The sequence below is a fragment of the Somniosus microcephalus genome, chromosome 22, assembly GCF_052327205.1.
Source record: "Somniosus microcephalus isolate GS21.2 chromosome 22, FLI_Smic_1.0, whole genome shotgun sequence".
NCBI classification, from domain to species: domain Eukaryota; kingdom Metazoa; phylum Chordata; class Chondrichthyes; order Squaliformes; family Somniosidae; genus Somniosus; species Somniosus microcephalus.
In genome coordinates, this window is record NC_141008.1 from 10259175 (window position 1) to 10286925 (window position 27751).

Consider the following 27751-nt stretch of genomic DNA (forward strand, 5'->3'; position numbering starts at 1 on the left):
CCTCACACTCACTCCCATTAAACACTGACCCTCACACTCACTCCCATTAAACACTGATCCTCACACTCACTCCCATTAAACACTGACCCTCACACTCACACCCATTAAACACTGACCCTCACACTCACTCCCATTAAACACTGACCCTCACACTCACTCCCATTAAACACTGACCCTCACACTCACTCCCATTAAACACTGACCCTCACACTCACTCCCATTAAACACTGACCCTCACACACACTCCCATTAAACACTGACCCTCACACTCACACCCATTAAACACTGACCCTCACACACACTCCCATTAAACACTGACCCTCACACTCACACCCATTAAAGACTGACCCTCACACTCACACCCATTCAAGACTGACCCTCACACTCACTCCCATTAAACACTGACCTTCACTCCCATTAAACACTGACCCTCACACTCACTCCCATTGAACACTGACCCTCACACTCACTCCCATTAAACACTGACCCTCACACTCACACACATTAAACAGTGACCCTCACACACACTCCCATTAAACACTGACCCTCACACTCACTCCCATTAAACACTGACCCTCACACTCACTCCCATTAAACACTGACCCTCACACTCACTCCCATTAAACACTGACCCTCACACTCACTCCCATTAAACACTGACCCTCACACTCACTCCCATTAAACACTGACCCTCACACTCACTCCCATTAAACACTGACCCTCACACTCACTCCCATTAAACACTGACCCTCACACTCACTCCCATTAAACACTGACCCTCACACTCACTCCCATTAAACACTGACCCTCACACTCACTCCCATTAAACACTGACCCTCACACTCACACCCATTAAACACTGACCCTCACACTCACTCCCATTAAACACTGACCCTCACACTCACTCCCATTAAACACTGACCCTCACACTCACTCCCATTAAACACTGACCCTCACACTCACACCCATTAAACACTGACCCTCACACTCACTCCCATTAAACACTGACCCTCACACTCACACCCATGAAACACTGACCCTCACACTCACTCCCATTAAACACTGACCCTCACACTCACTCCCATTAAACACTGACCCTCACACACACTCCCATTAAACACTGACCCTCACACTCACTCCCATTAAACACTGACCCTCACACTCGCTCCCATTAAACACTGGCCCTCACACTCACTCCCATTAAACACTGACCCTCACACTCACTCCCATTAAACACTGACCCTCACACTCACTCCCATTAAACACTGACCCTCACACTCACTCCCATTAAACACTGACCCTCACACTCACACCCATGAAACACTGACCCTCACACTCACTCCCATTAAACACTGACCCTCACACTCACTCCCATTAAACACTGACCCTCACACTCACTCCCATTAAACACTGACCCTCACACACACTCCCATTAAACACTGACCCTCACACTCACTCCCATTAAACACTGACCCTCACACTCGCTCCCATTAAACACTGACCCTCACACTCACTCCCATTAAACACTGACCCTCACACTCACTCCCATTAAACACTGACCCTCACACTCACTCCCATTAAACACTGACCCTCACACTCACTCCCATTAAACACTGACCCTCACACTCACACCCATTAAACACTGACCCTCACACACACTCCCATTAAACACTGACCCTCACACTCACTCCCATTAAACACTGACCCTCACACTCACTCCCATTAAACACTGACCCTCACACTCACTCCCATTAAACACTGACCCTCACACACACTCCCATTAAACACTGACCCTCACACACACTCCCATTAAGCACTGACCCTCACACTCACACCCATTAAACACTGACCCTCACACACACTCCCATTAAACACTGACCCTCACACTCACACCCATTAAAGACTGACCCTCACACTCACACCCATTAAACACTGACCCTCACACTCACTCCCATTAAACACTGACCCTCACACTCACTCCCATTAAACACTGACCCTCACACTCACTCACATTAAACACTGACCCTCACACTCACTCCCATTAAACACTGGCCCTCACACTCACACCCATGAAACACTGACCCTCACACTCACTCCCATTAAACACTGACCCTCACACTCACTCCCATTAAACACTGACCCTCACACTCACTCCCATTAAAAACTGACCCTCACACTCACACCCATTAAACACTGACCCTCACACTCACTCCCATTAAACACTGACCCTCACACTCACTCCCATTAAAGACTGACCCTCACACTCACTCCCATTAAACACTGACCCTCACACTCACACCCATTAAACACTGACCCTCACACACACTCCCATTAAACACTGACCCTCACACTCACTCCCATTAAACACTGACCCTCACACTCACACCCATTAAACACTGACCCTCACACACACTCCCATTAAACACTGACCCTCACACTCACTCCCATTAAACACTGACCCTCACACTCACTCCCATTAAACACTGACCCTCACACTCACTCCCATTAAACACTGACCCTCACACTCACTCCCATTAAACACTGACCCTCACACTCACTCCCATTAAACACTGACCCTCACACTCACTCCCATTAAACACTGACCCTCACACTCACTCCCATTAAACACTGACCCTCACACTCACTCCCATTAAACACTGACCCTCACACTCACTCCCATTAAACACTGATCCTCACACTCAGTCCCATTAAACACTGACCCTCACACACACTCCCATTAAACACTGACCCTCACACTCACTCCCATTAAACACTGACCCTCACACTCACTCCCATTAAACACTGACCCTCACACTCACTCCCATTAAACACTGACCCTCACACTCACACCCATTAAACACTGACCCTCACACTCACTCCCATTAAACACTGACCCTCACACTCACTCCCATTAAACACTGACCCTCACACACACTACCATTAAACACTGACCCTCACACTCGCTCCCATTAAACACTGACCCTCACACTCGCTCCCATTAAACACTGACCCTCACACTCACTCCCATTAAACACTGACCCTCACACTCACTCCCATTAAACACTGACCCTCACTCACTCCTATTAAACACTGACCCTCACACTCACTCCCATTAAACACTGACCCTCACACTCACACCCATTAAACACTGACCCTCACTCACTATTAAACACTGACCCTCACACTCACTCCCATTAAACACTGACCCTCACACACACTCCCATTAAACACTGACCCTCACACTCACTCCCATTAAACACTGACCCTCACACTCGCTGCCATTAAACACTGACCCTCACACTCACTCCTATAAAACACTGACCCTCACACTCACTCCGATTAAAGACTGACCCTCACACACACTCCCATTAAACACTGACCCTCACACTCACTCCCATTAAACACTGACCCTCACACTCACTCCCATTAAACACTGACCCTCACACTCACTCCTATTAAACACTGACCCTCACACTCACTCCTATTAAAGACTGACCCTCACACTCACTCCTATTAAACACTGACCCTCACACTCACTCCCATTAAACACTGACCCTCACACTCACTCCTATTAAAGACTGACCCTCACACTCACTCCTATTAAACACTGACCCTCACACTCACTCCCATTAAACACTGACCCTCACACTCACTCCTATTTAACACTGACCCTCACACTCACTCCCATTAAACACTGACCCTCACACTCACTCCTATTAAACACTGACCCTCACACTCACTCCCATTAAACACTGACCCTCACACTCACTCCCATTAAACACTGACCCTCACACTCACTCCTATTTAACACTGACCCTCACACTCACTCCCATTAAACACTGACCCTCACACTCACTCCTATTAAACACTGACCCTCACACTCACTCCCATTAAACACTGACCCTCACACTCACTCCTATTTAACACTGACCCTCACACTCACTCCCATTAAACACTGACCCTCACACTCACTCCTATTAAACACTGACCCTCACACTCACTCCCATTAAACACTGACCCTCACACTCACTCCCATTAAACAATGACCCTCACACTCACTCCCATTAAACACTGACCCTCACACTCACTCCCATTAAACACTGACCCTCACTCACTCCCATTAAACACTGACCCTCACACTCACTCCCATTAAACACTGACCCTCACACACACTCCCATTAAACACTGACCCTCACACTCACTCCCATTAAACACTGACCCTCACACTCACTCCTATTAAACACTGACCCTTACACTAACTCCTATTAAACACTGACCCTCACACTCACTCCTATTAAACACTGACCCTCACACACACTCCCATTAAACACTGACCCTCACACTCACTCCCATTAAACACTGACCCTCACACTCACTCCCATTAAACACTGATCCTCACACTCACTCCCATTAAACACTGACCCTCACACTCACACCCATTAAACACTGACCCTCACACACACTCCCATTAAACACTGACCCTCACACTCACACCCATTAAACACTGACCCTCACACACACTCCCATTAAACACTGACCCTCACACTCACACCCATTAAAGACTGACCCTCACACTCACACCCATTCAGGACTGACCCTCACACTCACTCCCATTAAACACTGACCTTCACTCCCATTAAACACTGACCCTCACACTCACTCCCATTGAACACTGACCCTCACACTCACTCCCATTAAACACTGACCCTCACAATCACACACATTAAACAGTGACCCTCACACACACTCCCATTAAACACTGACCCTCACACTCACTCCCATTAAACACTGACCCTCACACTCACTCCCATTAAACACTGACCCTCACACTCACTCCCATTAAACACTGACCCTCACACTCACTCCCATTAAACACTGACCCTCACACTCACTCCCGTTAAACACTGACCCTCACACTCACTCCCATTAAACACTGACCCTCACACTCACTCCCATTAAACACTGACCCTCACACTCACTCCCATTAAACACTGACCCTCACACTCACTCCCATTAAACACTGACCCTCACACTCACTCCCATTAAACACTGACCCTCACACTCACACCCATTAAACACTGACCCTCACACTCACTCCCATTAAACACTGACCCTCACACTCACTCCCATTAAACACTGACCCTCACACTCACTCCCATTAAACACTGACCCTCACACTCACTCCCATTAAACACTGACCCTCACACTCACTCCCATTAAACACTGACCCTCACACTCACTCCCATTAAACACTGACCCTCACACTCACTCCCATTAAACACTGACCCTCACACTCACACCCATTAAACACTGACCCTCACACTCACTCCTATTAAACAGTGACCCTCACACTAACTCCTATTAAACACTGACCCTCACACTCACTCCTATTAAACACTGACCCTCACACACACTCCCATTAAACACTGACCCTCACACTCACTCCCATTAAACACTGACCCTCACACTCACTCCCATTAAACACTGAACCTCACACTCACACCCATTAAACACTGACCCTCACACTCACTCCCATTAAACACTGACCCTCACACTCACTCCCATTAAACACTGACCCTCACACTCACTCCCATTAAACACTGACCCTCACACTCACTCCCATTAAACACTGACCCTCACACTCACTCCCATTAAACACTGACCCTCACACTCACTCCCATTAAACACTGACCCTCACACTCACTCCCATTAAACACTGACCCTCACACTCACTCCCATTAAACACTGACCCTCACACTCACACCCATTAAACACTGACCCTCACACTCACTCCTATTAAACAGTGACCCTCACACTAACTCCTATTAAACACTGACCCTCACACTCACTCCTATTAAACACTGACCCTCACACACACTCCCATTAAACACTGACCCTCACACTCACTCCCATTAAACACTGACCCTCACACTCACTCCCATTAAACACTGATCCTCACACTCACTCCCATTAAACACTGACCCTCACACTCACACCCATTAAACACTGACCCTCACACTCACTCCCATTAAACACTGACCCTCACACTCACTCCCATTAAACACTGACCCTCACACTCACTCCCATTAAACACTGACCCTCACACTCACTCCCATTAAACACTGACCCTCACACACACTCCCATTAAGCACTGACCCTCACACTCACACCCATTAAAGACTGACCCTCACACTCACACCCATTAAACACTGATCCTCACACTCACTCCCATTAAACACTGACCCTCACACACACTCCCATTAAACACTGACCCTCACACTCACACCCATTAAAGACTGACCCTCACACTCACACCCATTAAACACTGACCCTCACACTCACACCCATTAAACACTGACCCTCACACACACTCCCATTAAACACTGACCCTCACACTCACACCCATTAAACACTGATCCTCACACTCACTCCCATTAAACACTGACCCTCACACTCACTCCCATTAAAGACTGACCCTCACACTCACACCCATTAAACACTGACCCTCACACTCACACCCATTAAACACTGACCCTCACACACACTCCCATTAAAGACTGACCCTCACACTCACACCCATTAAACACTGATCCTCACACTCACTCCCATTAAACACTGACCCTCACACTCACTCCCATTAAACACTGACCCTCACACTCACTCCCATTAAACACTGACCCTCACACTCACTCCCATTAAACACTGGCCCTCACACTCACACCCATGAAACACTGACCCTCACACTCACTCCCATTAAACACTGACCCTCACACTCACTCCCATTAAACACTGACCCTCACACTCACTCCCATTAAAAACTGACCCTCACACTCACTCCCATTAAACACTGACCCTCACACTCACACCCATTAAACACTGACACTCACACTCACTCCCATTAAACACTGACCCTCACACTCACTCCCATTAAACACTGACCCTCACACTCACTCCCATTAAACACTGACCCTCACACTCACTCCCATTAAACACTGACCCTCACACTCACTCCCATTAAACACTGGCCCTCACACTCACACCCATTAAACACTGACCCTCACACTCACTCCCATTAAACACTGACCCTCACACTCACTCCCATTAAAGACTGACCCTCACACTCACTCCCATTAAACACTGACCCTCACACTCACTCCCATTAAACACTGACCCTCACACTCACAGCCATTAAACACTGACCCTCACACTCACTCCCATTAAACACTGACCCTCACACTCACACCCATTAAACACTGACCCTCACACTCACTCCCATTAAACACTGACCCTCACACTCACTCCCATTAAACACTGACCCTCACACACACTACCATTAAACACTGACCCTCACACTCGCTCCCATTAAACACTGACCCTCACACTCGCTCCCATTAAACACTGACCCTCACACTCACTCACATTAAACACTGACCCTCACACTCACTCCCATTAAACACTGACCCTCATACTCACTCCCATTAAACACTGACCCTCACTCACTCCTATTAAACACTGACACTCACACTCACTCCCATTAAACACTGACCCTCACACTCACACCCATTAAACACTGACCCTCACTCACTATTAAACACTGACCCTCACACTCACTCCCATTAAACACTGACCCTCACACACACTCCCATTAAACACTGACCCTCACACTCGCTCCCATTAAACACTGACCCTCACACTCACTCCTATAAAACACTGACCCTCACACTCACTCCGATTAAAGACTGACCCTCACACACACTCCCATTAAACACTGACCCTCACACTCACTCCCATTAAACACTGACCCTCACACTCACTCCCATTAAACACTGACCCTCACACTCACACCCATTAAACACTGACCCTCACACTCACTCCTATTAAAGACTGACCCTCACACTCACTCCTGTTAAACACTGACCCTCACACTCACTCCTATTAAACACTGACCCTCACACTCACTCCCATTAAACACTGACCCTCACACTCACTCCTATTTAACACTGACCCTCACACTCACTCCCATTAAACACTGACCCTCACAGTCACTCCTATTAAACACTGACCCTCACACTCACTCCCATTAAACACTGACCCTCACACTCACTCCCATTAAACACTGACCCTCACACTCACTCCTATTTAACACTGACCCTCACACTCACTCCCATTAAACACTGACCCTCACACTCACTCCTATTAAACACTGACCCTCACACTCACTCCCATTAAACACTGACCCTCACACTCACTCCTATTTAACACTGACCCTCACACTCACTCCCATTAAACACTGACCCTCACACTCACTCCTATTAAACACTGACCATCACACTCACTCCCATTAAACACTGACCCTCACTCTCACTCCTATTTAACACTGACCCTCACACTCACTCCCATTAAACACTGACCCTCACACTCACTCCCATTAAACACTGACCCTCACACTCACTCATATTAAACACTGACCCTCACACTCATTAAAGACTGACCCTCACACACACTCCCATTAAACACTGACCCTCACACTCACTCCCATTAAACACTGACCCTCACACTCACTCCTATTAAACACTGACCCTTACACTAACTCCTATTAAACACTGACCCTCACACTCACTCCTATTAAACACTGACCCTCACACACACTCCCATTAAACACTGACCCTCACACTCACTCCAATTAAACACTGACCCTCACACTCACTCCCATTAAACACTGATCCTCACACTCACTCCCATTAAACACTGACCCTCACACTCACACCCATTAAACACTGACCCTCACACTCACTCCCATTAAACACTGACCCTCACACTCACTCCCATTAAACACTGACCCTCACACTCACTCCCATTAAACACTGACCCTCACACTCACTCCCATTAAACACTGACCCTCACACACACTCCCATTAAACACTGACCCTCACACTCACACCCATTAAACACTGACCCTCACACACACTCCCATTAAACACTGACCCTCACACTCACACCCATTAAAGACTGACCCTCACACACACTCCCATTAAACACTGACCCTCACACTCACACCCATTAAACACTGACCCTCACACTCACACCCATTCAGGACTGACCCTCACACTCACTCCCATTGAACACTGACCCTCACACTCACTCCCATTAAACACTGACCCTCACACTCACACACATTAAACAGTGACCCTCACACACACTCCCATTAAACACTGACCCTCACACTCACTCCCATTAAACACTGACCCTCACACTCACTCCCATTAAACACTGACCCTCACACTCACTCCCATTAAACACTGACCCTCACACTCACTCCCATTAAACACTGACCCTCACACTCACTCCCATTAAACACTGACCCTCACACTCACTCCCATTAAACACTGACCCTCACACTCACTCCCATTAAACACTGACCCTCACACTCACACCCATTAAACACTGACCCTCACACTCACTCCCATTAAACACTGACCCTCACACTCACTCCCATTAAACACTGACCCTCACACTCACACCCATTAAACACTGACCCTCACACTCACTCCCATTAAACACTGACCCTCACACTCACTCCCATTAAACACTGACCCTCACACTCACTCCCATTAAACACTGACCCTCACACTCACTCCCATTAAACACTGACCCTCACACTCACTCCCATTAAACACTGACCCTCACACTCACACTCCCATTAAACACTAACCCTCACACACACTCCCATTAAACACTGACCCTCACACTCACTCCCATTAAACACTGACCCTCACACTCGCTCCCATTAAACACTGGCCCTCACACTCACTCCCATTAAACACTGACCCTCACACTCACTCCCATTAACCACTGACCCTCACACTCACTCCCATTAAACACTGACCCTCACACTCACTCCCATTAAACACTGACCCTCACTCACTCCTATTAAACACTGACCCTCACACTCACTCCCATTAAACACTGACCCTCACACTCACTCCCATTAAACACTGACCCTCACACTCACTCCCATTAAACACTGACCCTCACACTCACTTCCATTAAACAGACCCTCACACTCACTCCCATCAAACACTGACCCTCACACTCACTCATATTAAACACTGATCCTCACACTCACACCCATTAAAGACTGACCCTCACACACACTCCCATTAAACACTGACCCTCACACTCACTCCTATTAAACAGTGACCCTCACACTAACTCCTATTAAACACTGACCCTCACACTCACTCCTATTAAACACTGACCCTCACACACACTCCCATTAAACACTGACCCTCACACTCACTCCCATTAAACACTGACCCTCACACTCACTCCCATTAAACACTGACCCTCACACTCACTCCCATTAAACACTGACCCTCACACTCACACCCATTAAACACTGACCCTCACACTCACTCCCATTAAACACTGACCCTCACACTCACTCCCATTAAACACTGACCCTCACACACACTCCCATTAAGCACTGACCCTCACACTCACACCCATTAAACACTGACCCTCACACACACTCCCATTAAACACTGACCCTCACACTCACACCCATTAAAGACTGACCCTCACACTCACACCCATTCAACACTGACCCTCACACTCACTCCCATTAAACACTGACCCTCACACTCACTCCCATTAAACACTGGCCCTCACACTCACACCCATGAAACACTGACCCTCACACTCACTCCCATTAAACACTGACCCTCACACTCACTCCCATTAAACACTGACCCTCACACTCACTCCCATTAAAAACTGACCCTCACACTCACTCCCATTAAACACTGACCCTCACACTCACTCCCATTAAACACTGGCCCTCACACTCACACCCATGAAACACTGACCCTCACACTCACTCCCATTAAACACTGACCCTCACACTCACTCCCATTAAACACTGACCCTCACACTCACTCCCATTAAAAACTGACCCTCACACTCACACCCATTAAACACTGACCCTCACACTCACTCCCATTAAACACTGGCCCTCACACTCACACCCATTAAACACTGACCCTCACACTCACTCCCATTAAACACTGACCCTCACACTCACTCCCATTAAACACTGACCCTCACACTCACTCCCATTAAAGACTGACCCTCACACTCACTCCCATTAAACACTGACCCTCACACTCACTCCCATTAAACACTGACCCTCACACTCACTCCCATTAAACACTGACCCTCACACTCACTCCCATTAAACACTGACCCTCACACTCACTCCCATTAAACACTGACCCTCACACTCACTCCCATTAAACACTGACCCTCACACACACTCCCATTAAACACTGACCCTCACACTCACTCCCATTAAACACTGACCCTCACACTCACTCCCATTAAACACTGACCCTCACACTCACTCCCATTAAACACTGACCCTCACACTCACACCCATTAAACACTGACCCTCACACTCACTCCCATTAAACACTGACCCTCACACTCACTCCCATTAAACACTGACCCTCACACACACTACCATTAAACACTGACCCTCACACTCGCTCCCATTAAACACTGACCCTCACACTCGCTCCCATTAAACACTGACCCTCACACTCACTCCCATTAAACACTGACCCTCACACTCACTCCCATTAAACACTGACCCTCACACTCACTCCCATTAAACACTGACCCTCACACTCACTCCCATTAAACACTGACCCTCACACTCACTCCCATTAAACACTGACCCTCACACTCACTCCCATTAAACACTGACCCTCACACTCACTCCCATTAAACACTGACCCTCACACTCACTCCCATTAAACACTGACCCTCACTCACTCCTATTAAACACTGACCCTCACACTCACTCCCATTAAACACTGACCCTCACACTCACACCCATTAAACACGGACCCTCACTCACTATTAAACACTGACCCTCACACTCACTCCGATTAAAGACTGACCCTCACACACACTCCCATTAAACACTGACCCTCACACTCACTCCCATTAAACACTGACCCTCACACTCACTCCCATTAAACACTGACCCTCACACTCACTCCTATTAAAGACTGACCCTCACACTCACTCCTATTAAACACTGACCCTCACACTCACTCCTATTAAACACTGACCCTCACACTCACTCCCATTAAACACTGACCCTCACACTCACTCCTATTAAACACTGACCCTCACACTCACTCCCATTAAACACTGACCCTCACACACACTCCCATTAAACACTGACCCTCACACTCACTCCTATTAAACACTGACCCTCACACTCACTCCTATTAAACACTGACCCTCACACTCACTCCCATTAAACACTGACCCTCACACACACTACCATTAAACACTGACCCTCACACTCGCTCCCATTAAACACTGACCCTCACACTCGCTCCCATTAAACACTGACCCTCACACTCACTCCCATTAAACACTGACCCTCATACTCACTCCCATTAAACACTGACCCTCACTCACTCCTATTAAACACTGACCCTCACACTCACTCCCATTAAACACTGACCCTCACACTCACACCCATTAAACACGGACCCTCACTCACTATTAAACACTGACCCTCACATTCACTCCGATTAAAGACTGACCCTCACACACACTCCCATTAAACACTGACCCTCACACTCACTCCCATTAAACACTGACCCTCACACTCACTCCCATTAAACACTGACCCTCACACTCACTCCTATTAAACACTGACCCTCACACTCACTCCTATTAAAGACTGACCCTCACACTCACTCCTATTAAACACTGACCCTCACACTCACTCCCATTAAACACTGACCCTCACACTCACTCCTATTAAACACTGACCCTCACACTCACTCCCATTAAACACTGACCCTCACACTCACTCCTATTAAACACTGACCCTCACACTCACTCCCATTAAACACTGACCCTCACACTCACTCCCATTAAACACTGATCCTCACACACTCCCATTAAACACTGACCCTCACACTCACTCCCATTAAACACTGACCCTCACACCCATTAAACACTGACCCTCACACTCACTCCCATTAAACACTGACCCTCACACTCACTCCCATTAAACACTGACCCTCACACTCACTCCCATTAAACATTGACCCTCACACTCACACCCATTAAACACTGACCCTCACACTCACTCCCATTAAACACTGACCCTCACACTCACTCCCATTAAACACTGACCCTCACACTCAATCCCATTAAACACTGATCCTCACACTCACTCCAATTAAACACTGGCCCTCACACTCACTCCCATTAAACACTGACCCTCACACTCACTCCCATTAAACACTGACCCTCACACTCACACCCATTAATCACTGACCCTCACACTCACTCCCATTAAACACTGACCCTCACACTCACACCCATTAAACGCTGACCCTCACACTCACTCCCATTAAACACTGACCCTCACACTCACTCCCATTAAACACTGGCCCTCACACTCACTCCCATTAAACACTGGCCCTCACACTCACTCCCATTAAACACTGACCCTCACACTCACTCCCATTAAACACTGACCCTCACACTCACACCCATTAAACACTGACCCTCACACTCACTCCCATTAAACACTGACCCTCACACTCACTCCCATTAAACACTGACCCTCACACTCACACCCATTAAACACTGACCCTCACACTCACTCCCATGAAACACTGACCCTCACACTCACACCTATTAAACACTGACCCTCACACTCACTCCCATTAAACACTGACCCTCACACTCACTCCCATTAAACACTGACCCTCACACTCACTCCCATTAAACACTGACCCTCACACTCACTCCCATTAAACACTGACCCTCACACTCACTCCCATTAAACACTGACCCTCACACTCCCTCCCATTAAACACTGACCCTCACACACACTCCCATTAAACACTGACCCTCACACTCACTCCCATTAAACACTGACCCTCACACTCACTCCTATTAAACACTGACCCTCACACTCACTCCTATTAAAGACTGACCCTCACACTCACTCCTATTAAACACTGACCCTCACACTCACTCCCATTAAACACTGACCCTCACACTCACTCCTATTAAACACTGACCCTCACACTCACTCCCATTAAACACTGACCCTCACACTCACTCCTATTAAACACTGACCCTCACACTCACTCCCATTAAACACTGACCCTCACACTCACTCCCATTAAACACTGATCCTCACACACTCCCATTAAACACTGACCCTCACACTCACTCCCATTAAACACTGACCCTCACACCCATTAAACACTGACCCTCACACTCACTCCCATTAAACACTGACCCTCACACTCACTCCCATTAAACACTGACCCTCACACTCACACCCATTAAACACTGACCCTCACACTCACTCCCATTAAACACTGACCCTCACACTCACTCCCATTAAACACTGACCCTCACACTCACTCCCATTAAACACTGACCCTCACACTCACTCCCATTAAACACTGACCCTCACACTCACTCCCATTAAACACTGACCCTCACACTCACTCCCATTAAACACTGACCCTCACACTCACTCCCATTAAACACTGACCCTCACACTCAATCCCATTAAACACTGATCCTCACACTCACTCCAATTAAACACTGGCCCTCACACTCACTCCCATTAAACACTGACCCTCACACTCACTCCCATTAAACACTGACCCTCACACTCACACCCATTAATCACTGACCCTCACACTCACTCCCATTAAACACTGACCCTCACACTCACACCCATTAAACGCTGACCCTCACTCACTCCCATTAAACACTGACCCTCACACTCACACCCATTAAACGCTGACCCTCACACTCACTCCCATTAAACACTGACCCTCACACTCACACCCATTAAACGCTGACCCTCACACTCACTCCCATTAAACACTGACCCTCACACTCACTCCCATTAAACACTGACCCTCACACTCACACCCATTAATCACTGACCCTCACACTCACTCCCATTAAACACTGACCCTCACACTCACACCCATTAAACGCTGACCCTCACACTCACTCCCATTAAACACTGACCCTCACACTCACACCCATTAAACACTGACCCTCACACTCACACCCATTAAACACTGACCCTCACACACACTCCCATTAAACACTGACCCTCACACTCACTCCCATTAAACACTGACCCTCACACTCACACCCATTAAACGCTGACCCTCACACTCACTCCCATTAAACACTGACCCTCACACTCACTCCCATTAAACACTGACCCTCACACTCACTCACATTAAACACTGACACTCACACTCACACCCATTAAACACTGACCCTCACACTCACTCCCATTAAACACTGACCCTCACACTCACTCCCATTAAACACTGACCCTCACACTCAATCCCATTAAACACTGACCCTCACACTCACTCCCATTAAACACTGACCCTCACACTCACTCCCATTAAACACTGACCCTCACACTCACTCCCATTAAACACTGACCCTCACACTCAATCCCATTAAACACTGATCCTCACACTCACTCCAATTAAACACTGGCCCTCACACTCACTCCCATTAAACACTGACCCTCACACTCACTCCCATTAAACACTGACCCTCACACTCACTCCCATTAAACACTGACCCTCACACTCACTCCCATTAAACACTGACCCTCACACTCACTCCCATTAAACACTGACCCTCACACTCACACCCATTAAACACTGACCCTCACACTCACTCCCATTAAACACTGACCCTCACACTCACACCCATTAAACACTGACCCTCACACTCACTCCCATTAAACACTGACCCTCACACTCCCTCCCATTAAACACTGACCCTCACACACACTCCCATTAAACACTGACCCTCGCACTCACTCCCATTAAACACTGACCCTCACACTCACTCCCATTAAACACTGACCCTCACACTCACACCCATTAAACACTGACCCTCACACTCACTCCCATTAAACACTGACCCTCACACTCACACCCATTAAACACTGACCCTCACACTCACTCCCATTAAACACTGACCCTCACACACACTCCCATTAAACACTGACCCTCACACTCACTCCCATTAAACACTGACCCTCACACTCACTCCCATTAAACACTGACCCTCACACTCACTCCCATCAAACACTGACCCTCGCACTCACTCCTATTAAACACTGACCCTCACACTCACTCCCATTAAACACTGACCCTCACACTCACTCCCATTAAACACTGACCCTCACACTCCCTCCCCGTATTGTACACAGCTCCTCACTCACGTGACATTGATGTTGATTTTGGGCTTTGATTCAGCATTTACAATTTCAGTCAACATCTCCACAGATACAGTGAACACGGAGTCTTTCTGTGCGGGAGGTGTGTTGTAACGGAGAGTTGTCTGGAAATGAACACGATTTGATGACTTGATGGATAAATTGTCTCCCGGCCTCTCCATATCCCTCACTCCCTCCTCTCTGTATCCCTCACTCCCTCCTCCCCGTATCCCTCACTCCCTCCTCCCCGTGTCCCTCACTCCCTCCTCTCCGTATCCCTCACTCCCTCCTCTCCGTATCCCTCACTCCCTGCTCCCCGTATCCATCACTCCCTCCTCCCCGTGTCCCTCACTCCGTCCTCTCTGTATCCGTCACTCCCTCCTCCCCGTATCCCTCACTCCCTCCTCCCCGTGTCCCTCACTCCCTCCTCTCTGTATCCCTCACTCCCTCCTCCCCGTATCCCTCACTCCTTCCTCCCCGTATCCCTCACTCCCTCCTCCCCGTATCACTCCCTCCCTCCTCCCCGTATCCCTCACTCCCTCCTCCCCGTATCCCTCACTCCTTCCTCCCCGTATCCCTCACTCCCTCCTCCCCGTATCCCTCACTCCTTCCTCCCCGTATCCCTCACTCCTTCCTCCCCGTATCCCTCACTCCCTCCTCCCCGTATCACTCACTCCCTCCTCCCCGTGTCCCTCACTCCCTCCTCCCCGTATCCCTCACTCGCTCCTCCCCGTATCCCTCGCTCCCTCCTCCCTGTATCCCTCCCTCCCTCCTCCCCGTATCCCTCACTCCCTCCTCCTCGTATCCCTCCCTCCCTCCTCCCCGTATCCCTCCCTCCCTCCTCCCCGTATCCCTCACTCCCTCCTCCCCGTATCCCTCACTCCCTCCTCCCCGTATCCCTCACTCCCTCCTCCCCGTATCCCTCACTCCCTCCTCCCCGTATCCCTCACTCCCCGTATCCCTCACTCCCCGTATCCCTCACTCCCCGTATCCCTTACTCCCCGTATCCCTTACTCCCACCATCCCATTAACCTCACTTCCATTTTTAATTCCTTCCATCCTTTCCTCCATATTACCCTTCTCTCCTCACTCTTGCCCTCCCTCCACTCCTCCTCCCACTCTCAATTCCTCCTTCCCTATGGTCCTTCCCTCCCTGCTCACCTTCTCATGGAATCCCTGGAGCCGGGAATAGTGGATGATGCTGGCTCCCTACTGAGGAGGGAGGAGGTAGAGAAGGAGGTGGAGGGAGAGAGGGAGGGCAATGGAGAGAGGTAGAGAGGGAGACAGGAAGAGGGAGGAAAGGAATAGAGAGAGGGAGAGGAGGAGGCAAGGGAGGGAGGAAAGGAGGGAGATGGGAAGGAATTAGGGTGGGTGAGAAGGAGGGAGGGATTGTGGGAGGGAGTGAGTGTGGGACGGAGGGAGAGCATGGGAGTGTGGGAGGGGGTGAGCGAGGGAGGGATGGTGTCAGTGTGGGAGGGGGAGGGAGGGCATGTGGGAGGGAGGGAGTGTGGGAAGGAGGGAGCAAAGGTGTAAGGGAGGGAGGGTGTTTGGTAGGCAGGAGGGAGGGAGTGTGGGAGAAAAGGAGGGAGGGAGGGAAAGAGTGTGCGAGGGAAGGAAGGAGTGTTGGTGAAAGGGAGGGAGGGAGTTGTGATGAAATATATGTCTTCATCAGCCCCTGTGTTTTACCTGCATTGTATTGTGTACCGCCCCCTTTTCCCCTATTGTGTGTATTGGCTCCGCCCCTGTCTTTTGTCATATAAAGGTCTCAAGAGCTGTATGAGTCATTCTGCCAGACGAATCCGATGTGGAATGACGTGCAATGTTCTTAGCGATTAAAAGCCTTCAGTTGAATCCTTTAACTTCTTGTCTTTCAGTTATTGATGGCACATCAATTTTAATCGCTAAGAACACCAAGATGGAGCGACTCCTGAAACCAGAGCGCTTGGATCTGGACCCCCATGCCACAGACGCAGCCACACAGTTCGGACACTGGTTCCAATGCTTCGAATTTTTCATCGAAACCTCAGCCACCGCCATAGCAGCCGCGACCGCCACCGGAGACGTGAAACTGGGAATCCTGCGAAACCGGGTGAGTCATCGGGTCTCCCCTCTCATCCGAGATGCCACCAGCTATGAGGATGCCTGCACCATTCTGAAGGCCCACTACGTGCGGCCAATAAACGAGGTGTACGCCAGGCATCTTCTGACTACTCGCACGCAGCGGCATGGTGAGTCACTAGAGGACTTCATGCTAAGCCTAAAAGTACTGGGCAGAGACTGTAACTGTAAGGCCGTGTCTGCCATCGTGTACACGGAGGAGCTGATCCGAGACTCCTTTATTGCGGGCCTCAGTTCAAATTACATTCGGCAGAAACTGTTTGAAAAGGAGGGACTGGACTTAAAACAGGCTATGGGTATAGCGCGATCGCTGGATATGGCCCAGAGGAACTCTGAATCCTGTTCCTCAGGCCACGCGGCCCACTCCGCCTCGTGCGCGCCGTGGGGGCCGCCATCTTCACCTCCCAGGTCTCAGGCCAGCCCAGCACCATCGGAGCCCCAGCCTCCACCCAGGAGCCCCACTACTGCCGCGATGCATCGGGGCCCGAAATGCTACTTCTGCGGCCAGGACAAACACTCCAGGCATTTGTGCCCAGCGAAGGGCACCACCTGTTTTAAATGCGGGAAGAAAGGACATTTCAGTAAAGTCTGCAGAGGGAACCCCGCCTCCAACTCCGCCACCGCCGCGTGCGCGCCGTGGGGGTGGCCATTTTGGACGCCATCTTGTCCACCCTCATGGAGTCCACCATCTTGTCCTGGCTACACGGACCTCCAGGACCCACTGGTGGCCTCGATCCCGGTGGATCAATCCAGGCCGCATCCGTTGTCTAGATCGATGATGGACATAGAGGTAAACGGGAACAAGGTTAAATGCTTGATTGACTGCGGGAGCACCGAAAGCTTTATTCATCCTAGCCTGGTAAAATGACTTTCACTAACGATAGTCCCTACATAGGGCAAAATCGCCATGGCTGATAAGACTCATACCTCAAAAATTACAGGTTTCTGCGCGGTTATGTTGTCGGTAAAAGGCACTGATTACAGAGATTTTAAACTGTTGATAATGCCAGATCTCTGTGTGAGCGTGATCTTGGGTCTGGACTTCCAGTGCCACCACCAAAGTATCACGCTTACCTACGGTGGGTCCCAGCCGCCCCTCACAGTGTGCGGTCTGGCTACCCTGAAGGTCAAGCCGCCCTCTCTGTTCGCCAACCTCGCACCCAACTGTCGACCCATAGCGACCAAGAGTAGGCGGTACAGCTGGGAGGACAGACGGTTCATTGCGTCTGAAGTAGAAAGACTCAAGCGGGAGGGTATCATCGAATGCAGTACCAGCCCGTGGCGCGCCCAGGTAGTAGTAGTTAAGGGTAGCGAAAAGAAGCGGATGGTGATAGATTATAGCCAGACGGTTAATCTATACACCCAGCTAGACGCCTACCCTCTGCCCCGCATAGCGGATATGGTTAACCAAATTGTGCAATACCGGGTGTTTTCCACCATCGACCTAAAATCGGCATATCACCAGCTCCCCATTAGGCCGGAGGACCATCCATACACCGCCTTCGAGGCGAACGGACGCCTCTACCACTTCCTCAGAGTCCCCTTTGGGGTAACGAATGGGGTCTCGGTCTTCCAGCGGGAGATGGACCACATGGTCGATGAGAACCAGTTAACAGCCACCTATCCATACCTAGACAACGTCACCATCTGCGGCCACGACCAGCAAGACCACGATTCGAACCTCGCGAGATTTCTGAAAACCGCCCTCAGGCTCAATCTCACCTACAACGAGGATAAGTGTGTCTTTAGCACCACGCGCCTCTGTATCCTGGGCTGCGTGGTGGAAAATGGGGATATCGGTCCGGACCCCGACCGATTGCGCCCCCTACGGGAGCTACCCCTACCAAACACTCCCAAGGCCCTGAAAAGGTGCCTGGGGTTTTTCTCCTATTACGCCCAATGGGTCCCCAATTATTCCGACAAGGCCCGTCCCCTCCTGAAATCAACGTCCTTCCCGCTCACGGCCGAGGCCCACGCCGCCTTCAACAGCAATAAACACGACATTGAGAAGGCCGCGCTGCGGGCAGTGGACGAAAACATCCCTTTCCAGGTCGAAAGCGATGCGTCCGACTTCGCTTTAGCAGCCACCCTCAACCAGGATGGGCGGCCCGTAGCCTTTTTCTCAAGAACCCTCCAAGGGCCCGAGATCAGGCACTCCTTGGTAGAGAAGGAGGCCCAGGCCATAGTGGAGGCAGTGCGGCACTGGAGGCACTACCTAGCCGGCAAACGCTTCACCCTGCTTACCGACCAGCGATCGGTAGCCTTCATGTTTAACAACAAAGAGGGGGAAGATCAAGAACGACAAAATTCTCAGGTGGCAGATTGAACTCTCCACGTTTGAGTGCGACATAATATATAGGCCGGGGGCCCTCAACGAACCCCCCGACGCCCTATCACGAGGGATGCGTGCCAGCATCCAGGGGGACAGGCTACAGGGCCTCCACAATGGCCTCTGCCACCCCGGGGTCACCCGGCTATTTCACTTTATAAAATCCCGTAACCTGCCCTATTCCATCGAGGAGGTCTGGTCTATGACCAGGGACTGCCGCACCTGTGCGGAATGCAAGCCCCGTTTTTACAGGCCCGATCGAGCCCACCTGATCAAAGCTACACGGTCATTCGAGTGCCTGAGCTTAGATTTCAAGGGACCACTCCCCTCCACCGACCGCAATGTGTACTTTCTCAACATTGTGGACGAGTACTCCCGCTTCCCATTCGCCTACCCCTGCCCAGACATGACCAGTGCCACGGTCATCAAGTGCCTCGGCAGCCTGTTTTGCACGTTCGGCATGCCGAACTACATCCACACTGACAGGGGGGCGTCGTTCATGAGCGACGAACTGCGCCAATACCTGCTCTCGAAGGGGATAGCCACGAGTCGGACCACTAGTTATAACCCCTGGGGTAATGGGCAAGTGGAGAGGGAGAGCGCGACGGTGTGGAAGGCGGTCACCTTAGCACTAAGGTCTAAAGGCCTCCCTACCTCCCGCTGGCAAGAGGTCCTCCCAGACGTACTCCACTCGATAAGGTCGCTACTGTGTACTGCTACTAACGCCACTCCTCACGAGAAGATGTTTGTTTTTCCCCGCAAATCAACCTCAGGAGTGTCCCTACCTTCGTGGCTCTCCACCCCAGGGACAGTCCTATTACGGAAGCATGTGAGGGGCCACAAAACGGATCCCCTCGTGGAGGCAGTACACCTACTCCACGCAAACCCACAGTACGCGTACGTCAAGCACGCCGACGGGCGTGAGGACACCGTGTTCATAAAGGACCTCGCCTTGGCAGGAAGCGACGACGACCCATCCTCACCACCTCCAGAAGAACCTCCACCATTCCCAGAGGTATCCTCACCACCCCCAGAAGTACCTGCAACACCCCCAGCACATGGGTATGCCCAGGAGGGCACCACGGACTCCCAGTCGGAACCCGAGGTACTGTTGCGACGTTCAGGAAGGACTATCACACCCCCGGACAGACTAAATCTGTAGAAGGGGTGAATGTGATGAAATATATGTCTTCATCAGCCCCTGTGTTTTACCTGCATTGTATTGTGTGTACCGCCCCCTTTTCCCCTATTGTGTGTATTGGCTCCGCCCCTGTCTTTTGTCATATAAAGGTCTCAAGAGCTGTATGAGTCATTCTGCCAGACGAATCCGATGTAGAATGACGTGCAATGTTCTTAGTGATTCAAATCCTTCAGTTGAATCCTTTAACTTCTTGTCCTTGAGTTATTGATGGCACATCAGGAGTGTTGGTGGGAGGGAGGGAAGGAGTGAGGTATTGGAGGGGGAGAGGGAGCGAGTGAAGAGTGAGGAGTGACCCACCTGGAGGAGGAGGCAGCTGGTGCCGCTGATCTGGGCGCTGTAGTTTCCTGGAATCTCCTCCAAGGGCTGTCTCTGCAGCAGGAGCTGGTTGGAGGCATCGATGTGAAACTCTCGGTGGAATCCGGCCTCTGTGGTCAGGGACACTGAGCTGTGGGGGTCATTGTCGTGGGTCAACTCCCCGTACAGGGACAGGGCATGGAGGGCAACCACCGTGTCCTGAGGGAGCAAAGAAAGGGTTAGTCACTCCTGCAGCCCACACACAGAGCAGGAAAGGTCCAGGCTCTGTCCCCGGTCTGTGCTGAGTTGGCCGATCTCACACCCGGTGTGGTACTGAGGCTCAGGCACAGGCAGAGGGGTGAAAGGTTGGACCTCTTGACCTCTCTGTCTCTCGCCCCACCCCCCTACCCCCGGGTTACCTGGGTCGATGCGAATCCCCCATAGGAATTCCTCTGCTTGACCAGCCAGCTGACGATGGGAATGGCCTGGCCCAGGTCGGAAGTCGTGACCTGGGGCTTGGAGAGGAGGGCCAGCAGGACATAGGCCGTCATCTCTACCTCCGCTGAGGGCGCCTTCCACCAGAACCCTGGATGCTCCTCTTCCTCAGACGTCTCTGCCCGCTTCCAGTGGGTCAACCCATCTGCAACAGGAGATTGCAGGGGGTGTCACCATTAGTTACGCTTCACCCCATGGTCCAACATCGTCTTCCTGCACCCCATGGTCCAATATGCAGTCTTCCCACACCTCACAGTCCAATATTTCCTCATGGCTGAAGAGCCAGTCACATCTCCCCATGGCTGAACAGTCAGTCCCAGCTCCCCATGGTTGAACAGTCAGTCCCATCTCCCCATGGTTGAACAGTCAGTCCCAGCTCCCCATGGTTGAACAGTCAGTCCCATCTCCCCATGGTTGAACAGTCAGTCCCATCTCCCCATGGTTGAACAGTCAGTCCCATCTCCCCATGGTTGAACAGTCAGTCCCATCTCCCCATGGTTGAACAGTCAGTCCCATCTCCCCATGGTTGAACAGTCAGTCCCATCTCCCCATGGTTGAACAGTCAGTCCCATCTCCCCATGGTTGAACAGTCAGTCCCATCTCCCCATGGTTGAACAGTCAGTCCCATCTCCCCATGGTTGAACAGTCAGTCCCATCTCCCCATGGTTGAACAGTCAGTCCCATCTCCCCATGGTTGAACAGTCAGTCCCATCTCCCCATGGTTGAACAGTCAGTCCCATCTCCCCATGGTTGAACAGTCAGTCCCATCTCCCCATGGTTGAACAGTCAGTCCCATCTCCCCATGGTTGAACAGTCAGTCCCATCTCCCCATGGTTGAACAGTCAGTCCCATCTCCCCATGGTTGAACAGTCAGTCCCAGCTCCCCATGGTTGAACAGTCAGTCCCATCTCCCCAGGGTTGAACAGTCAGTCCCATCTTCCCCTGGATGAATATCCAGTTCCATCCCCCCATGGTTGAAGAGCCAGCCACCGCGGAAAAGGCTGGGCCCTGGTGAGGGGAACAGGGAGGAGAGAGCAGGACAGGAGGTGGATGGAGCGAATGTGGGAGAACGAGGCCCCACCTTGATTGATGGCCAGGCCCTGGAGCCTGTGTAGTAGTTGCTCCCTCGTGGCTTGGTCCCCGGCCAGGGTGAAGGTGTAGGCCAGAAGGGCCAGGGTGTAGGTATTGTTCACCGTCTCCAACGCCTTCCTCAGGCAGCCCAGGGCCCTGTCTGTCACTCCCGTCTGGACACAAGAGGGAGACGGAGAGAGTAGGTCAGAGACACAGGGTCAATCCCTCCTCCCCATATCTCTCACTCAACCATCCCATATCCTGATAAACCTTCTCCGATAGCCTCTCCCCTCTCCGATAGCCCCTCCCCTCTCCGATAGCCCCGCCCCTCTCCGATAGCCCCGCCCCTCTCCGATAGCCCCGCCCCTCTCCGATAGCCCCGCCCCTCTCCGATAGCCCCTCCCCTCTCCGATAGCCCCTCCCCTCTCCGATAGCCCCTCCCCTCTCCGATAGCCCCTCCCCTCTCCGATAGCCCCGCCCCTCTCCGATAGCCCCGCCCCTCTCCGATAGCCCCGCCCCTCTCCAATAGCCCCTCCCCGCTCCGATAGCCCCTCCTCGCTCCGATAGCCCGCCCCTGTCTGATAGCCCCTCCCTGCTCCGATAGCCACTCCCCTCTCCGATAGCCCCTCCCCGCTCCGATAGCCCCGCCCCTCTGATAGCCCCTCCCCGCTCCGATAGCCCCTCCCCGCTCCGATAGCCCCTCCCCGCTCCGATAGCCCCTCCCCGCTCCGATAGCCCCGCCCCTCTCTGATAGCCCCTCCCCGCTCCGATAGCCCCTCCCCTCTCCGATAGCCCCTCCCCGCTCTGATAGCCCCTCCTCACTCCGATAGCCCCTCCCCTCTCCGATAGCCCCCCTGCTCCGATAGCCCCGCCCCTGAGATAGCCCCTCCCCGCTCCGATAGCCCCGCCCCTCTCCAATAGCCCCCTCCCCGCTCCGATAGCCCCGCCCGCTCTGATAGCCACGCCCCTCTCCGATAGCCCCTCCCCGCTCCGATAGCCCCTCCACTCTCCGATAGCCCCTCGCCGCTCCGATAGCCCCTCCCCACTCCGATAGCCCCTCCCCTCTCCGATAGCCCCTCCCCTCTCCGATAGCCCCTCCCCTCTCCGATAGCCCCTCCCCTCTCCGATAGCCCCTCCTCGCTCTGATAGCCCCGCCCCTGTCTGATAGCCCCTCCCTGCTCCGATAGCCCCGCCCCTCTCCGATAGCCCCTCCACTCTCCGACAGTCCCTCCCTGCTCCGACAGTCCCTCCCCGCTCCGATAGCCCCTCCCCGCTCCGATAGCCCCTCCACTCTCCGATAGCCCCTCCCTGCTCCGATAGCCCCTCCCCTCTCTGATAGCCCCTCCCCTCTCCGATAGCCCCTCCCTGCTCCGATAGCCCCTCCCCGCTCCGATAGCCCCTCCCCTCTCCGATAGCCCCTCCCCTCACCGATAGCCCCTCCACTCTCCGATAGCCCCTCCACTCTCCGATAGCCCCCCCGCTCCGATAGCCCCATCCCGCTCCGATAGCCCCTCCCCTCTCCGATAGCCCCTCCCTGCTCCGATAGCCCCTCCCCGCTCCGATAGCCCCTCCCCGCTCCGATAGCCCCTCCCCTCTCCTACAGCCCCGCCCCTCTCCGACAGCCCCTCCCCGCTCCGACAGCCCCTCGACTCTCCGATAGCCCCTCCCCGCTCCGATAGCCCCTCCCCGCTCCGATAGCCCCTCCCCGCTCCGATAGCCCCGCCACTCTCCGATAGCCCCTCCCCGCTCCGATCGCTCCTCCACTCTCCGATAGCCCCGCCACTCTCCGATAACCCCTCCCCTCTCCGATAGCCCCTCCACTCTCCGATAACCCCTCCCCACTCCGATAGCCCCTCCCCTCTCCGATAGCCCCTCCCCGCTCCGATAGCCCCTCCCCGCTCCGATAGCCCCTCCCCGCTCCGATAGCCCCTCCCCTCTCCGATAGCCCCTCCCCGCTCCGATAGCCCCTCCCCGCTCCGATAGCCCCTCCCCTCTCCGATAGCCCCTCCACTCTCCGATAGCCCCTCGCCGCTCCGATAGCCCCTCCCCGCTCCGATAGCCCCTCCCCTCTCCGATAGCCCCTCCCCTCTCCGATAGCCCCTCCCCTCTCCGATAGCCCCTCCCCGCTCCGATAGCCCCTCCACTCTCCGATAGCCCCTCCCCGCTCCGATAGCCCCTCCCCGCTCCGATAGCCCCTCCACTCTCCGATAACCCCTCCCTTCTCCGATAGCCCCTCCCCGCTCCGATAGCCCCTCCCCGCTCCGATAACCCCTCCCCTCTCCGATAGCCCCTCCCCTCTCCGATAGCCCCTCCCCGCTCCGATAGCCCCTCCCCGCTCCGATAGCCCCTCCACTCTCCGATAACCCCTCCCCTCTCCGATAGCATCCTTTGTAAGCAGGTTCGAGAGTCCCACATGGTGTGTTGCCTACCTGGAGCCAGGGTGAGGGACATCTCAAACCAGCTTGAAAGGATACTGGAGAGGGTGGGGGAGCATCCAGTCACTGTGGTCCATTCTGGGACCAACAATATAGGGAAGAGTAGGTAAGAGGTCCTGTTTGGGGAGTACCAGGAACTTGGAGCTAAATTAAAGAACAGGACCTCAAGGGTTATAATCTTTGGATTATTACCTGAGCCATGTGCAAATTGGGGTAGGGATAAGCTGATTGGGGAAGTAAACACATGACTAAAGGAGTGGTGTGGGAAAAAGGTGTTCCATTTCATGGGGCACTGGCACTAGTATTGGGACAGGAAGGAACTGCACCGTTGGGACGGGTTCCACCTGAATTGGCGTGGGACCAGGGTCCTAGCGGAAAGGGTAAATAGGGTGGTCGCAAGGACTTTAAACTAGTAAATAGGGAGGAGGGCTGAGGTGGAAATTGTAGTAAAAATAGTACAAAAACAAACAAAAGGGAAGAGAGTAGAATAACAGTCAGAAATTGTGCTTTAGGCAGTACAGGTAAAGGGAAAACTAAAAGATGTAAAGCGATTAAACCAGGTGAGAGAAATAAGAAACATGTGAGTAAAACATTAGTGCTGAAAGATCGGCTAGGGTGTGTGGCCCAATTAAGCGTCTAGGATGTTCAAAAAGGAATTTAAGGTGATACAGAACCAGTTTATAGCCCTGAGGGGCAAGAGCTCTCTTTGCCAAAAAGGACAGCCATGGACGACTAAAGAGGTAAGGGACAGCGTTAAAACTAAAAGAAAAAGCATACAAAAATGCAAAAAATAGCAGAGATCCTGGCGAATGGAAAAAAGATACAAAGAACAGCAAAGGGTCATAAAACAGACAATAAGAGCTATAAAAAGGGAGTATGAAAAGAAACTTGCAAGGGATATCAAAATCAACAGAAAGAACTTTTACAATTATATTAGGAAAAAGAGGGTGGTCAGGAGCAATGTTGGCCCCTTAAAAACTGAAAGCGGTGATATTGTCAATGAAAATAAGGAAATGGCAGACATGTTGAATAATTACTTTGCATCAGTATTTACAGAAGAGGAAGAGGATAGCATTCCGAAAATCCCAAGGAGACTAATACTGAATCGGGGACAGAGACTCAATAAAATAAAATTAAGAAAAATAACAGTAATGAAGAAAATAATGGCACTAAAGAGTGACAAATCCCCAGGACCAGATGGTTTCCATCCCAGGGTTTAAAGGAAGTAGGTGAGCACATTGCAGATGCCCGAACTATAATCTTCCAAAGTTCTCTAGATTCAGGAACCATTGAAAATTTGCGCATGTCAGTCCGTTATTGAAGAATGATGAGAGAGGGAAACCAGGGAATTTTAGACCAGTTAGACTAACATCTGTTGTCAGGAAATTACTAGTCTATAATTAAGGATAGGGTGACTGAACACATTGAAAATTTTCAGTTGATCAGAGAGATTTGTGAAAGGCAGGTCATGCCTGACAAACCTG

The 27751-nt window shown here is 51.5% G+C and overlaps 1 protein-coding gene across 3 annotated transcripts in view; it reads right to left on the reverse strand.

Annotated features, from left to right (window-relative positions):
- Nucleotides 1-27751, reverse strand: part of LOC147102027 (alpha-2-macroglobulin-like) — a 275879-nt gene that overhangs the window by 107218 nt on the left and 140910 nt on the right. For all 3 annotated transcript variants that reach the window (XM_085964172.1, XM_085964174.1, XM_085964171.1), the window contains exons 28-31: nt 23843-24005; nt 22686-22906; nt 22270-22485; nt 16331-16449 (exon numbers count right to left, since the gene is read on the reverse strand). In XM_085964172.1, coding sequence (XP_085820298.1) covers nt 16331-16449; nt 22270-22485; nt 22686-22906; nt 23843-24005 — 719 coding nt within the window. The remainder of the gene's footprint in view (nt 1-16330; nt 16450-22269; nt 22486-22685; nt 22907-23842; nt 24006-27751) is intronic.